Source organism: Melospiza melodia, chromosome 15 (assembly GCF_035770615.1).
Source record: "Melospiza melodia melodia isolate bMelMel2 chromosome 15, bMelMel2.pri, whole genome shotgun sequence".
In the NCBI taxonomy this organism is placed as follows: Eukaryota; Metazoa; Chordata; class Aves; order Passeriformes; family Passerellidae; genus Melospiza; species Melospiza melodia.
In genome coordinates, this window is record NC_086208.1 from 11,137,357 (window position 1) to 11,151,982 (window position 14,626).

At 44.8% G+C, this 14,626-nt stretch overlaps 1 protein-coding gene across 4 annotated transcripts in view; it reads right to left on the bottom strand.

Annotated features, from left to right (window-relative positions):
• Window positions 1-14,626, bottom strand: part of HOMER2 (homer scaffold protein 2) — a 53,841-nt gene that overhangs the window by 19,231 nt on the left and 19,984 nt on the right. For all 4 annotated transcript variants that reach the window (XM_063169793.1, XM_063169791.1, XM_063169792.1 and 1 more), the window contains exon 2: window positions 12,234-12,390. In XM_063169793.1, coding sequence (XP_063025863.1) covers window positions 12,234-12,390 — 157 coding nt within the window. The remainder of the gene's footprint in view (window positions 1-12,233; window positions 12,391-14,626) is intronic.

Sequence of the window (14,626 nt, forward strand, 5' to 3'; positions counted from 1 at the left end):
CTCCTGGAAACGCAGTCCCCAGGCTGCTGCCCTGTGCACACACGGTGAGCAGGAATGGGGCAGCTGGGGCACACAGGGGCACACATGGGCACTGCCAGCCTGGCTCCAGTGCCCTCCTGATCCATCCAGCCCTGCCAGCCTGGCTCCAGTGCCATCCCTGACCCATCCAGCTCTGCCAGCCTGGCTCCAGTGCCATCCCTGATCCATCCAGCCCTGCCAGCCTGGCTCCAGTGCCCTCCTGACCCATCCAGCTCTGCCAGCCTGGCTCCAGTGCCCTCCTGATCCATCCAGCTCTGCTAGCCTGGCTCCAGTGCCCTCCTGATCCATCCAGCTCTGCCAGCCTGGCTCCAGTGCCCTTCTGACCCATCCAGCCCTGCCAGCCTGGCTCCAGTGCCATCCCTGATCCATCCAGCTCTGCTAGCCTGGCTCCAGTGCCCTCCTGACCCATCCAGCTCTGCCAGCCTGGCTCCAGTGCCCTCCTGACCCATCCAGCCCTGCCAGCCTGGCTCCAGTGCCCTCCTGATCCATCCAGCTCTGCTAGCCTGGCTCCAGTGCCCTCCTGATCCATCCAGCTCTGCCAGCCTGGCTCCAGTGCCCTCCTGATCCATCCAGCCCTGCCAGCCTGGCTCCAGTGCCATCCCTGATCCATCCAGCTCTGCTAGCCTGGCTCCAGTGCCCTCCTGATCCATCCAGCTCTGCCAGCCTGGCTCCAGTGCCCTCCTGATCCATCCAGCTCTGCCAGCCTGGCTCCAGTGCCCTCCTGACCCATCCAGCCCTGCCAGCCTGGCTCCAGTGCCCTTCTGACCCATCCAGCCCTGCCAGCCTGGCTCCAGTGCCATCCCTGATCCATCCAGCTCTGCCAGCCTGGCTCCAGTGCCCTCCTGATCCATCCAGCTCTGCCAGCCTGGCTCCAGTGCCCTCCTGATCCATCCAGCTCTGCCAGCCTGGCTCCAGTGCCCTCCTGATCCATCCAGCTCTGCCAGCCTGGCTCCAGTGCCCTTCTGACCCATCCAGCTCTGCTAGCCTGGCTCCAGTGCCCTCCTGATCCATCCAGCTCTGCTAGCCTGGCTCCAGTGCCCTCCTGACCCATCCAGCCCTGCCAGCCTGGCTCCAGTGCCCTCCTGATCCATCCAGCTCTGCCAGCCTGGCTCCAGTGCCCTCCTGATCCATCCAGCCCTGCCAGCCTGGCTCCAGTGCCATCCCTGATCCATCCAGCTCTGCCAGCCTGGCTCCAGTGCCATCCCTGATCCATCCAGCCCTGCCAGCCTGGCTCCAGTGCCATCCCTGATCCATCCAGCCCTGCCAGGGTCACAGCAGGGAAAAGCTGAGAGAGAGCTCAGCTCCAAGAGGAGCAGAGCAGAGAGTGCAGATGGCATCTGGCACAGCCCCCAGGAGGAGGAGATGGATGGATGGATGATGGATGGATGGATGGATGGATGGATGGATGGATGGATGGATGGATGGATGGATGGATGGATGGACAAATACACCAGCAGGATCTGCCAGGACACACTCCCATGGCCATGCCAGCCAGCCCTGCCACCAGCTTGTCTACTCAGGAAAAGACTGAAATAACAGCTGTGAAATAGGTAATAAATGTATTGGCCAATGTATTTTCAAACTGTATTAAATTAAATCAGAAAAGGACACCTTATTCTGGGACAACAACGCCAGATTAGGAGTTATTCTGGAATTTCTCCTTTAAATTCACATCACCTGTTACTCTGAAATAACCACACCTCCAGAAAAGCCCCAATGCTCCAAGCCATAAGATCCACTCCTTAAGACTATACTGAAACCTCCCCATTTCATTTTCACACCTCTGAATATGTGCTTCCAGTTTGCAGCCCTTGTGAAATCTAATTTCCTCAACCCACCAGGCTGCTAATCTTCAGTAAAGATGTGTCCCAGTCTAAAAACAGAATTGCAGAAGGAAAGAAGCTGCTAATCCTCTGGCCATAGCTATCACAGGCTCAGCAGGTTCTTCCAGCTCATCAAGTCGACATGAATCAGAAGGGCTTGTGACACAGGATGTGAGGATGAGGAGTCAGAGGTGGATTTGCAGACAAATTCCTCCTTTATCCCAAATATTCAGCACCATTTCTGTGGAATTAGCCCACCTACATTTCCATGATCTGTATTATCCTTTACACTATCTACTATCTCTATATTTCCTACTTGTGCCTCTAGACAGAATGGAACATCTTTTCACCAGGATGTCACTGGTGATAAACCACTCATCTCATTTCTAGCCCTAGGAATGAGAAAGTCCTAGAAAGTCCACATGTACACACACACACAGAGTAAATCAAGGCAATGGTAATAAAGGGAAAAAGAGATTCCCTTGCTGAGCCCACCAAGCTGAGCAAAGCCAGGGAAGCACAAGGACACACAAACCAAGAACAGCAATGTTTTTTTGTTCTAGCTTTGCTTTGTCTGCTGCAGCTGACACCTACATGGCACTTTTCCTGCACACGCTGAGGGTATGAATAACCACCTTGGGAGCACTGTAAGTGCACATTAAGAAGAGCACAGAGTTTCTCCACTTTGCACCTTCCTTGGTGCTCAAGGGGGACCCAGCCCAGGCAGAGCTGGCACAGCCCCTGGCACAGCTGGCAGAGCCCTGCCAGGCTCCTGCTCTGGGTACCCCCATTCCCCCCAATGCAGTGAGCACTGCTGCTGCTTTTCAGGAATTCCTGTTCTGCACAGCTAACCAGGACAGCACTGGGCTCCAAACCCTTCCTCTGCCACACCAGGTGCTGCTGCTGGAGGTGGGACTGCAGAGGAACCACAGAGCAAAGAGGGAGACACCAGGACATCCTGAAACCCTTGGCATTTCCTTCCCATCCTGAGCTCCCTCTGCAGAAAAGAGACTCCTTCTATGGGGAAAGCCTCTCATGTGCTGCTGCTGCTTGTTTGATGGAGAAAAGGGCCATTTTCACAGTTGCACAGTGGTTTTTTTCTCTTAAATTGCCTTGAATCCCCAGGAGAATTCCATGAATTATGAGGTTCATTTTTAACCCCAAAACCCAACAAATAAAAAAAAATTCCCATACAATTTTTGTCCTTCTTCATTAATAGGGATGTAAAAATAGCCCCCCTCCCAATAAAAAGACTAATAACTGTTTTTCCTCTGATAAAATACCTCTGTTGCAAAGCCCTCACTAAGAACCTGTCTAAATGCAGCAAAAGTGGGTTCATGATTGTGTGAATTCTATTAAGTAAATCTCCTGCTACACCTACTCCACTGCTCTCTTTTTCTTCCCAAGGTAATTAACATCTCTGCAGAGTTGGCTTCCCACCTCCTCCATCCAGTCTAAATCTCTAAAATCTCCTATTTTTGCTTTGACATCTGACTAGAATTTTTTTTTTCCTTTTAGGCACAGCACACACATCCACCCACCCACACGATTCAAAGCACCAGCAGCTGTTTCATGAAGAAAATCTACAGCAAGGGTTTTCAAACCCTCTGGAACAAATTGTTACCCAGGAATTTCATGCAACAATTTACAAAATATATAAAGCAAGATGCTTGTGTATTATTTTCATATGAGAAATAAGATTCCTAACTTATCACAAACAGGGAGAAGGATATAGTGGAGATTCTGGGTTTTCTTTTCCTAGTGACTAATATTGGAGTGAGGGAGAAGGCTGCTTTGACTACAACTATAAAAAATTATAAAACTTCCCATAGATATATCATGTTTACATTTTGGAAAATTTAATAAAAGCATATCATCTTTGTGTGCAGCATAAGCACATGCCTAAGTTAATTATTTAAGCACTGATCATTTTCTGCATTTTTCAAGTTTATGACAACAGCCTCACTCAAGCCTGAAGGTCCCTCCTGAAAGGCAGAAATGGCACAACCACACAGCATCATTAAAGACTCCTCTGCTCTTTAAAAACCAACACACCCTGGGAGTGGTCAGCAATAGGAGAGCTTCAAAATCTGTAAAACTGTCCCTTGGCATGAGCAGTGGCCACGATGGACAGGTACATTATTTTAGGAGTAACGGGATGCCCAGGTTTCTGTACACAGACATCCCATGGTTTCCCAGACCTGTCTGGCACGTTCAGACAGCTCCACATCACCCTTGAGTCTGGTGATCACAAGCCCCTCTGAGTGGGCCAGACACTGAAACACTCGTTTTGGCACAGCTTTTCTGAGTCATTTTACAGAGAGGTTTTAAAAAGGAAAAATCTACCCAGACCAAAGTTCCCCTACTTGCTGCTAAGTGGTGCAGCAAGAGATCCTTAGCAGGGATTTGTATATTTTCTTTTTAGTGAGTAAGAAATTTCATTTCTGCAAAGGTCTTTGCAATCTTGTGGATTCAGCTGTGTGTGGTCTTTGCAGAGCCAGTGACACACACACACAACACACATAACGAGCAGAAAAATGAGCCAGACAGGAACAAACAGTGGCAGATGTGCCTCTGCTCTCCTGTCAAGGATACAGCTGTTGACAGCACTCTGGTGTGTTTTCTCCTAAGCTTGCTAACCAGCTTCTGAAGGATTTACTTCCAGAAATAATCCGGGAAATGAACTGAGAATTTTTCACATTTCAAAGTTAATAACTTGGAAAGAGATTAATATAGAAACGTTTAAGTGGTATGAGATCTACAGCTCTAGACTTGAATTTTTTTCTAAACCAGAGCACAACCTCCGGACATGGTCATGGTTTCTGGTTGATTCAATTTCAAGTGACCCACCAAAGTTCCTGGCATTTACTTTGCTCCCTTTGTCAGCTTTGGACAAGCTCACTTTTTCATCTGGAGTTCCAGGTCTTTTTTTGTGCAAACATCTTTAACTTTTCCTCCTATTCTTGGCTCATTTCCACCAGTATTACCAGTTCTGAAATTCCTACTGCAGCTAAGCCCTAACCATTTTTTCTCATCCTCTGAATATTCAAAGACCTGTTCACACAAGCACACCCAATAAAACCAGTTCCAGCTATCTAAACCTGTCTTAGCAACTGTTGGACAATTCTCCTGCAGACACAACTCCAGGCAATGTCCTTTCCTCCCACTTATTAAACCTGCACCTCCCCTCAGCCCGAATTTCTGGATAGTTGATAACACCTTAAGCAAACAGAAGATGATGCAGGTGAGGAGCCTCATCCTTGGCTGACAGCTCTGCTTCTCCTTTCTGCTCTACTTGTCCCTCACCAAATTCCAAAGGAAATGTTCTCAATTTTGAATGTTCAGAGAGAAAACAAAACTCAAGCAGCTTTAATCAAGCCAAGCACACCCCTAGCACAGACAGCACAAATATTTTCAGACCATCAGAGAGTGTTGTTTACCTTAATTTCACTCACTCTTACTTCTACGCTGTCTTTGAGAGGAATATTGTACAATATCATTGTACAAAAAGAAGGAGAACCTCCCAACAAAAGGAGCAGCAGCATCTCAGAGAGCAGTTTGATCCACGTTCATCAGTTACAGAACAACATGACCAAAAGGCACCACAAAAAGCAGCCTGAGATTCCTCAAGCATCTTTCACAAAGTCCTTTATTTAGCACTGCTGGCATCAGAACATTCTCCAGCAGATGAGCATCATTCTCCAGCAAGGCCTGGGAAATCTGAGCCAGGAAAAGCACAAAACACACCTGGTGAGACTGATGAAATGACACCAAATTACTGCAAAGGCTTTGGTTTGGATTGACAATATATACACACTGATACTATTGTAGTTGTTCTGTCTCTTGTCTATCCCTATTCTTATATATTTATCCTATTCTTATATATTTTATTACCTTTTTGGAGTGGTCCTGTGCAGAGCCAAGAGTTGAAATTGATGAGCCTTGTGGGTCCTTTCTAACACAGGGTATTTTATGATTCTGTGATTACATAATGTATACATGAAATCACAAAGCCACAACTAATGTTTTTACTTAATAGTCACCTCAGTAGCATAAAAGCAATGAGATGTTTATTGTAACACGCACACAAACTATGCACTGAAAGACAGGACTATGCACTAAAATTGTATTTTATACCATATTTTGAGTATAATTTTTATATAGGGCATTAATTAGTTCCATCTGCTGACTCTGGTATCATCTACAGTGCTTAACTTCACATTGAAATTAACCCAAATAGTTCATGAAATAACACAGTATGATAAAGAGGGGATGAAGGCCACCAAATATGCCTAAATTTCTGTATTACAGCAATCAGCCAGACCAGTACTGGAAATCTTCTTTTACAACATATGGACAAGAAGGCACAAATCCTGGATCAGTGAAACCAGACCTTCAAAGGTGAAAACCTGGCCTCCTTTGCACTGGTCTGCCCTCATGCAGTGTCACATGCTGCCTTTTGAGGAAAGGTCACCAGTGTCACATGCTGCCTTTAATGAAAGGTCCTTTCCATGCTGGCTCTCAGTGTCAGACATTACAGGAACACTGAGCTCACACTCCTCCCCTCACCCAATCCATCTTTTATGGCTGGCACACGTCCTGGGACCACCAGAAGACATTCCCCACCCAGCCTGGAAGAAGCTGAAGGGCAAAAAACCAGCATGGCAGAAGAAGTTTTAATCTCTTGGTGGGGCAAAAAAAAAAATTACTTTAATCAGATTTTACTAGCAGGGACTCTCTGGAAATCATAGTTCTGCCAGTGCTGCAGTCAGCAAAATAATTTTCAGGGTGAGGAGTGGGAGCTGCTGGCATTTGGGCAGGGAAAGGGCAGCTGGCTGGGGCTCAGCAGCACCACACTCCCCCAGGGTAAGCACACGGCACTCCTGACACGCAAGGGCCAGAAATAAAACCAGGGCAGGCAAAACTAGAAATCAAAGCATCTCTCTCCCTCTGACAAAACACACACAAATACCCTCACCCACACCTTTCATAGCAATTCAGCATTTATCTATAGACATTAAAAGAAAAGCCAACACACCACTTCGTAAGGTCACTTTTAATTTACTTTTACATCCCTTTATCTTTGGCTACCCATGGCTGTAAAACATCCTCTGTAGTTCCACTACAAAACAATTAAACCTGAAAAATTAGGTTTTTCAGGTTTAGATAAAAAACATAGGTATTTAAGAAAAAATAGGCACTAAAAAAACCCAAACCAACCTATATCAGTGCTCTTAATTCCTCGGGTGGGGGCCTGGTGAGCACACACTGACACTCTGAATGCCAAGTGAGAAGGCAATATTTTGATTGTTGCTGCCACACATTCTCACAAATCAAACCCATGAGGTCCCAGAGGCAGAGTTAAATGCTGCCACACCAACGCAGACCCCTGGTGAGGTACACACTGCCAGAAGCCATTTAGAATTCAGTGCCAAAAATTTTGTAATATATAAATTACTTGGTACATTTTTTTTCCCTGTGAAAGAGTTGCTATTGGTTTAATTTGGCTGAATTTACGTCAATGGAAGAAAAAAAAAGAATGAAAATATCTAGTCAGATAAAGGAATTTCATCTGTGGTACCATACCCTGTAATTGTTTTCCTCTGAAAGAAAAGATTCTGAAATCCAAGAGTCACCTTTTGGCAAAATACTCTAGGATATTTTTAACAACTATGCCTTAAAATAATTCCTTTTCCATGGGCAAAGAAAAAGATCTGTTTTGAGCCTCTGAACACATCACTGCAAGAACTCAATTTCCTCTTTGTGTGCTGAGGACACCTGCCTCCAGTCGTGACAAGAAAAGTGTGGTTACAAAGAGGTGGGCAGCTATTACATTAGGCAGCAATTAGTTCCCTGGGACAGGAACTGAGAAAGCCAGGAATACATCAAATATGAGCAGATTTACCTCCCTAAATATCTGCTGCCACAGGCTGCAGGGGCTGTGTCCCTGCCAGCTGCATTGTCCCCTGTAAATCACACTGTCCCCTGCACTGATGCCACTCCATCACACACAGAATGCACTGTATTCACTTTGGGGACACTCTGTGAATACTGATTGGCAACATTTGGCCCAAATTCTTATTCTTACTAATTGCAATTTACTTCAGAAACAGACCCACTGATTTTGCTTTCCCAGCACAGCAATTTTTCTGGTTCTCCCTTCAATACTTTCACACACTTATGCCCAACTTAGCTGCTGATCTCCAATATTTGAGGTAATTATCAGGTAATAAACTCTTAAATGAACTAGTAACTGGGAATGAGTGTCAGCTGACTGGTTTTTTCCTCTGAAACACAGTCTTTACTTCTTTATCATGTACTTTCCACAACCACTCTTGTAATGTAATTTTTTAAAGCCTGATTTTAATTTTTTTTCTAGTCATCTGTTTAATCATCTCTCAGAGACAACTGGGGACTGGCATCTGTGATGACTCTTGCTGCATCAATTTGCTGCTGCCAGCTCACTATGTCTCACTATGCACTTTATTGCTGGCTATTAATTTTTAAGCTAGCTTTATGCTCCTTATTAACAGCTCGTTTCTCAAAAGAGAAAAACTATGTTGTTGCAATCCCAAGTTTTATAGAAATACAACATGAACATCTGAGAAGAGGGCAGAGGCTTGTTTCTGAGGGATTATATTTCCATCTCAAATTCCTTTCCCTCTTCTCTCTACTGTTTGGGTAGCACGTAATTTCAGTTTATAAAAAATAAATAAACCCACCAACCAGGGTACTGTCATGCATTATTCCTGAGGATGACAGAGGTTATTGGTCTGCATAATTTTCACACTGTCAAACTTCCTTTTTGCCTCCAAAAGCCAAGCCAATGTAGGCCACTTTTAATGAGGAGCCCTGTGTGAGCCTTTCCCCACACCCTGCACAGCAATTGGGCATTTAAAACTTCATGTTCTCCCTGCATCACCACCATATTTTGTCTTCTTTCAACAGGGCTGACTTTTGTCCACAACACTGGGCACTTTCATATGGTGAAGTCTCTTGGCTGCCTCATTAACTCTGAATCAGTGTGTGCCCTTGCATTTTACTGTATCATTTCCTCCAGCATTCATTTTGCTGCAGTTAGCCTCCAGCCAGAAACTTCTTAAAACATGATGAAATTACTTGCTTAACAACATACAAGTCAATTAGAAGGCAATTAAAAGATATACTAATCTATTCCCTTGTTTGGTCATGGCATCTTGGTTAAGATCATGCAGTGAATTCTCATTTGGTATCTGTGAAATCTTCTGCTATAAATTGTAAGCTCCTGTCCACAGCACCTGTTTTTCTGTGAAACACACAGGAATTAGAAGAGCTGCTGTCTTTAGCTTTGCAAACACAAGGAATTAAAGTGGTACAAGCTGTGTTGAATCTAGGGTTTCCTTTCTGCAGTGCTTCATTCCCCAGGTATTTTAATGGGTTTGTAATTGGGATGGGAGAATTTTAAAGGAACCTGGCACCTGCAGGTGTATGCTCTCTCCTGGCTGGTCTGCATATTGGACTCCTGAATATTCCTGCAAGGGAAGAATTAAACTCCCTAGACTCCACTCTGCTTCCTATCTTTACCCTATTCTCTTTCTTTTCCATTTTCCTCACCACCCCCATGTGCAGCCCCCAGACTCTGCTCTCCCTCCCCAGGGGCTGAGGCAGAGGCAGTGAGTGCTGCACTGAGCTGGGCAGCAGAGCCAGGCAGCTCCTCTGCCAGCCAGGCTCACAGACTGAGTTACCAATAAATATTTGTACCCTAAACACCTTTAAACACATGGGCTCAGCAGTTCCCTTAATCCCCACCTTAAACCCACTGCTAAATCCTTCCGCTCCCCTCTGCCCTGCATCCCAGGTGTGGGGACAAGGCACAAGGAGGAGACGGGGACAGGCTGTGCCTGCTGGGAGGAGAGAGGATGGCACTGAAGGACAGGGCACTGTGAGGGTCTGCACCTTTGGGGGCAGCAGCAGCTGCCTGAGGAAGCCACTCGTGCAGGGTCACAGCCCATCGGGTCAGGGCTGCATCAGGAGGGAAGAGCTCATCGGGGTGACACTGCCCAGCCTGCCCTGCCCCAGCACAGCTCTCAGCAGCTCCAAGCTCTCCTCACACGGCAGCTCAGCACGGCCCAGGGTGACAGGCTGAATGCTGCAAGGAAAATCAAGCTTATGCAACCAGGTGATGACCAATATTTATATTGGTGAAGCACCCTATATTCTTGATAACTTCAAAATATTTTTATCATTAGTATGTAATGTCAACATAAGGTAAAAAAAAGAACCCCAAATTAATCCAACATCTTCATACAAGTTGGATTTACCTGAAATTCCTCTGCAAGCCAATGTGAATCATACATGTTTGTCTAAAATAAACTGTTGGAACAGCCCCTTTGCAGAGCAGACAAGGATGGAGAGTTGTAAGAGATACACATCTTTCATCACTGCCTTCCTTCTAGGGCCAAGTCCCTTCATTTACTTGAGCTTCAGCTTTTCTGTCCTTAAATCAGACATAACTTATGCCCACAGTGATGCTGTCACATTAATCCATCTGGTATTTGTCAGCACATGGAAGACTGTTCTAATGAGATGTACAGAAAGCAGGACACTATCATCTGAAGCATCTATATTCTTCCTTACAGTTCTACCCAGTTTCATTTCTGCCTGGAAAAGTAGGTCACAACACTAAACAATAGTTTGTTTGAAGGAAAAAATGCAACTTTTAACTTCTTTTGGCACAAACATTGGTTTTTTCCCCCCAGTTAGCACTCTTAAGATGGACAGGCAGGGTCACAGGACTCTCCAGAGGTGAGCATGAAGGTAACATCTATTCTTGACCTGTTCCTTAACCAGCAAAGATTCAATACAAGAGGAATAATTTATGTGGCCAGCAATTGATTCTTGCTTGGGAAGCCCCAGGGGAGAATTCTAATCATGGCAAGCTCACCTTCTTCTGGGACACATTAAAACAGGGGACAGGGGGTGAATGTTCCCTCTGAGTGTCTCCTGAGCAGGTGGCAGAGCAAAGCTTGGGTGCCCAGCTTGTTCTGTGCACACATTTTACAGTTCTGGGCAGGACCTCTGGCTGTGGCCACACGCTGCCCCTGCAGTCCCCCCCCGCCGACACACTGTAATTACTTTGTTTTCATTAATTGGTCTTAATGCATGCATGCACAGCCACAAATCAAGCCAGCCACTGCTGTGAGTGCAGCAGCTCTGGCTTGGAAATTGCACTTGCCAGGGCTTGTAAAGCCACCAGCACAAGGAAATCTGGGGGGCTCAGCTTCCCCCAGGGGCTGTGTGGGCTGCTGCAAACTGCAGAATTCCTGGGAATTAACTCACTGGCACAAACAGCTTCCTGATGGGGAGATATTAATGCTGTACTGGTGTCAATGAAACATTACCATCAATTAAAGCAGGCAGTATGGCAGATTTATAAGCCAATATGTAACCAAATATAGCACAGGAGATGTTTGGAAAAACAAGTATGTGAAATAGGCATGACAAATAGAAAAGCTTTATTAAGGGATGATTTCTGTGATCTCTATCTCCCAGAACAGTGATATTTTAACATCCTTATCCAAACAGGAACACAGATAAACAGGCTGTAAACTCATCTTGTTACCCTGTGGTTTGTGCTCTGACAGAAATGACCGATGATTGTTGTACATGAGCAAAATATTTTCATTTATACCTCTGACTGGGGTCTGCCAGGGGAAAGTTGTCACCCACCAAGTGACTTTGGAGGGACTAATCAGAGGGATAAATGTGGTTTGTAATAAAAACTGACCAACCTATTCAGACCAACTTATTTGGATTCTTACAGCAAATACTTGAGCACACTCTCTGGTAATGCAAAACAAATTAACAAAAAAGGTTGGGGGAAGAACCGTCATGCCTAACTTGTCACCTAAGGCTGATGAAGTCCAGTGCCAAAGCTTAAGAAAATTAAGTACTAAATAGTTACTACTTTACTAATAAATTAAGTAGTAAATAGTTCAGCCAGACAAAAGCAAAAATGCAGTTGACATTTACATTAAAAGCTATAGTCTTCAGGCATGTCTCCTTGTTTCTTTTAAAAAAGAACACTTTTATCACCAAAAAGGCCTCAGCCTGACATAGTTGGCTTTTTCAGATAGCATGCTACTGACTCAATTTGGACACTTAAAAGTTCTCAGCTCACTTATCATGAAGCCAAACTCATCAGAAATAAAATCAACTAAGCAGGGCAAAATCACTTTTAGGGTGCCCTGTGTTTTTCCAATTATCACTGTAAATCTCCTTGGTGGATTATATAAAAAAGGAGTGTTTATAATATTAAATGAGCCCCAGAGTGTGCTCAGGCAGGGCTGACATGCCACACTGCACAGACACACACCAGGTACCAGCTCCTACCTTGGCTCCATCCACGCTGATTATCCGGTAGCTGTTCCTCGTGCTGTCGTAGAAGTAGGAAACAGTCACAGCCTGCTTGCTGGCAGGAACCCAGTTCTTCTTCGTGCTGGGGTCAATCTGGAAGACATGGGCTCTGGTGGTGAAGATGGGCTGTTCTCTGGAACAGGGACAGGAGAAATGGATGCATGAGTCTGCGGAAGGTGAAACGTCCCAGCAGCCCAGCCCGAAAGCACAAGGCAGAGAGCACCTGGCAATGCCCCAAAAGCAAAGACAGAGCAGTGACACTGCCCAGCCACACTCCAGCCTTGAGCACCTCTCCTTGGCACCACTCAGTGACATTCAGCATCCTAAAGTTACTGCCATAGCCCAAGAAAAAACTGGCTTCTTTCTCCCCATGCTAAATTACCTCAGTACCCATCTATTCCTCAAAATACTTATTTCCAGGAAAGGACATTCGCATGCATTCTTTCTTTCTTTCCCCATTCTCATATTTTGCCAAAGGCAGCAAACCCCCACAGCTGGATTTACCCCTGCTGCCATTCCTGTGAAAGCAAACCCCCACAGCTGGATTTGCTCCTGCTGCCATTCCTGTGAAAGCAAACCCCCACAGCTGGATTTACCCCTGCTGAAATCCCTGTGAACTGCTACCTACAGCCAGGGCTCCTGTGTGGGTGCACCAAGGACCCCAGTGACACACAGGCATGGGATAATTACTGAAATATTCATCTCTCTCCTCAGAATCCCACTGTTCTGTGGATGTGCATGAAAATTTCATTAGATGCAAACCAGTCAATCAACCTGGGAAGTGAGAGGGAAAGGAAACAGAACCAAACTCCAGTGGTGATGCAGACATTGCCTTTTCAGCTCTCAGTGGGTGATGCAGCACCCCAAAATCCTGATCCCAAACACCAGCTTCTTTCTCCTCAATATTTGTGCACACAATGGAGGGGTTTTGTTTTACCTTCAGTGTTTGACCAAGCAAATCACACAGAAAAGTAGAGAAGACTCAGGACCAAAAGAACCAAATGTGATACATACAAAGTCATCTAGGTTAAAGATCAGAATTAAGCCTTTCTTAAATGCCATAAAACTAAATTCACCACCAACCATATCTTTAATCCAAGTTTAGCAGTAGAAGTGAGCTGCAAAGCAAGCTCTACTGAGTTGTTATATGCATTTTCATGCTTTGGGTTTTTAAAAGCTACATTATATAATGTTTTATATTAAGTGTACCACTCAATATATTCTTGATATATACAAAATATTACATCATGAATAGGTAATTGACAGAATTACTACAGGATCCAAAACCAATGGTACTGCAATGGAGCTACCACCCAGAAATTTAAATTAAAATCGAGGGCAGTAAATTTGCAAATATCAAACAAATGAAGTGATTTAAGAGTACAATTAGCTCAGGAAAGAAGGAGTGAACTTGTAAAGCCCAGCAAGGCCTCAGAAAGAAGAAAATGAAAGAGTGGTTTTCTCCTTGCAAGACTTGCACAAAGTTCTACATTTTTCCAGGGGCTTGCAGGTTTCTGGACAGACAGCTGTGCTGAACCATGTAAAATACTTACTCAAAATAAATTGCAATGACAATGGGACTGTCATATTACAGCTGTCAGAGTAGCATTTGCTTCAGTTCTCCCTTATCAGTACCTTGCTGAAGCCAGCTCTCATTTCACAGGCCAGTATCGATGCCATCCTCAGCTGGGTGGAAAGAAGGGGCAGCTTTCCTTAACATTTTAAACACTTTGCTTATCCATTACACAGGATTGGCATTGCCTACAGAGGCCATGGAGTTTGCCTGTAATAAATTAGGAGGGGAAGTTTCCCCCAAGCTGTTTACTCTCTTTAAAAATGTACATTACTTGAAAAAATATTTTTGGAATTTTTTTGCCTTTAAAAAGTTCTGTATTTTCAGTTGACTCTACTAAAACCAAGGTAGTACAACCCAATATTTTACTCTAAATGCTAGGAATTTTCCTCCATAAAAACCTATTCTACAAACAACTTTAATTCTGTTACATTTTCTTAACTACACCAGAAAACCCTGTTAGAACTGTGCCTGGCTGCTCTGCAGCAGGGGCAGTAAGCATATAAAGTAAATCTGGAGACAATAAAAGCAGAATGAAGGCAAAGTCCCCACTATTATCTACCTATTTGTTCAGGAATCTTGACTGAAGCTGCTGCTGTTGAAACAGGAGCTGTACACATCCATCCAGGCGGATAAATCAATGGATAGTGAAGCTCAGAGGTGCAAATATCCACATTTCCATTCATTCTTTCATTAAGAAATACAGGCAAAACCTCTGTTTCTATTCCTATGATTATCAGCAACAAAAAAGCCCACCTGCATTTTGTCTTTCTGTGTCATAGTGATAGCGTGCTAG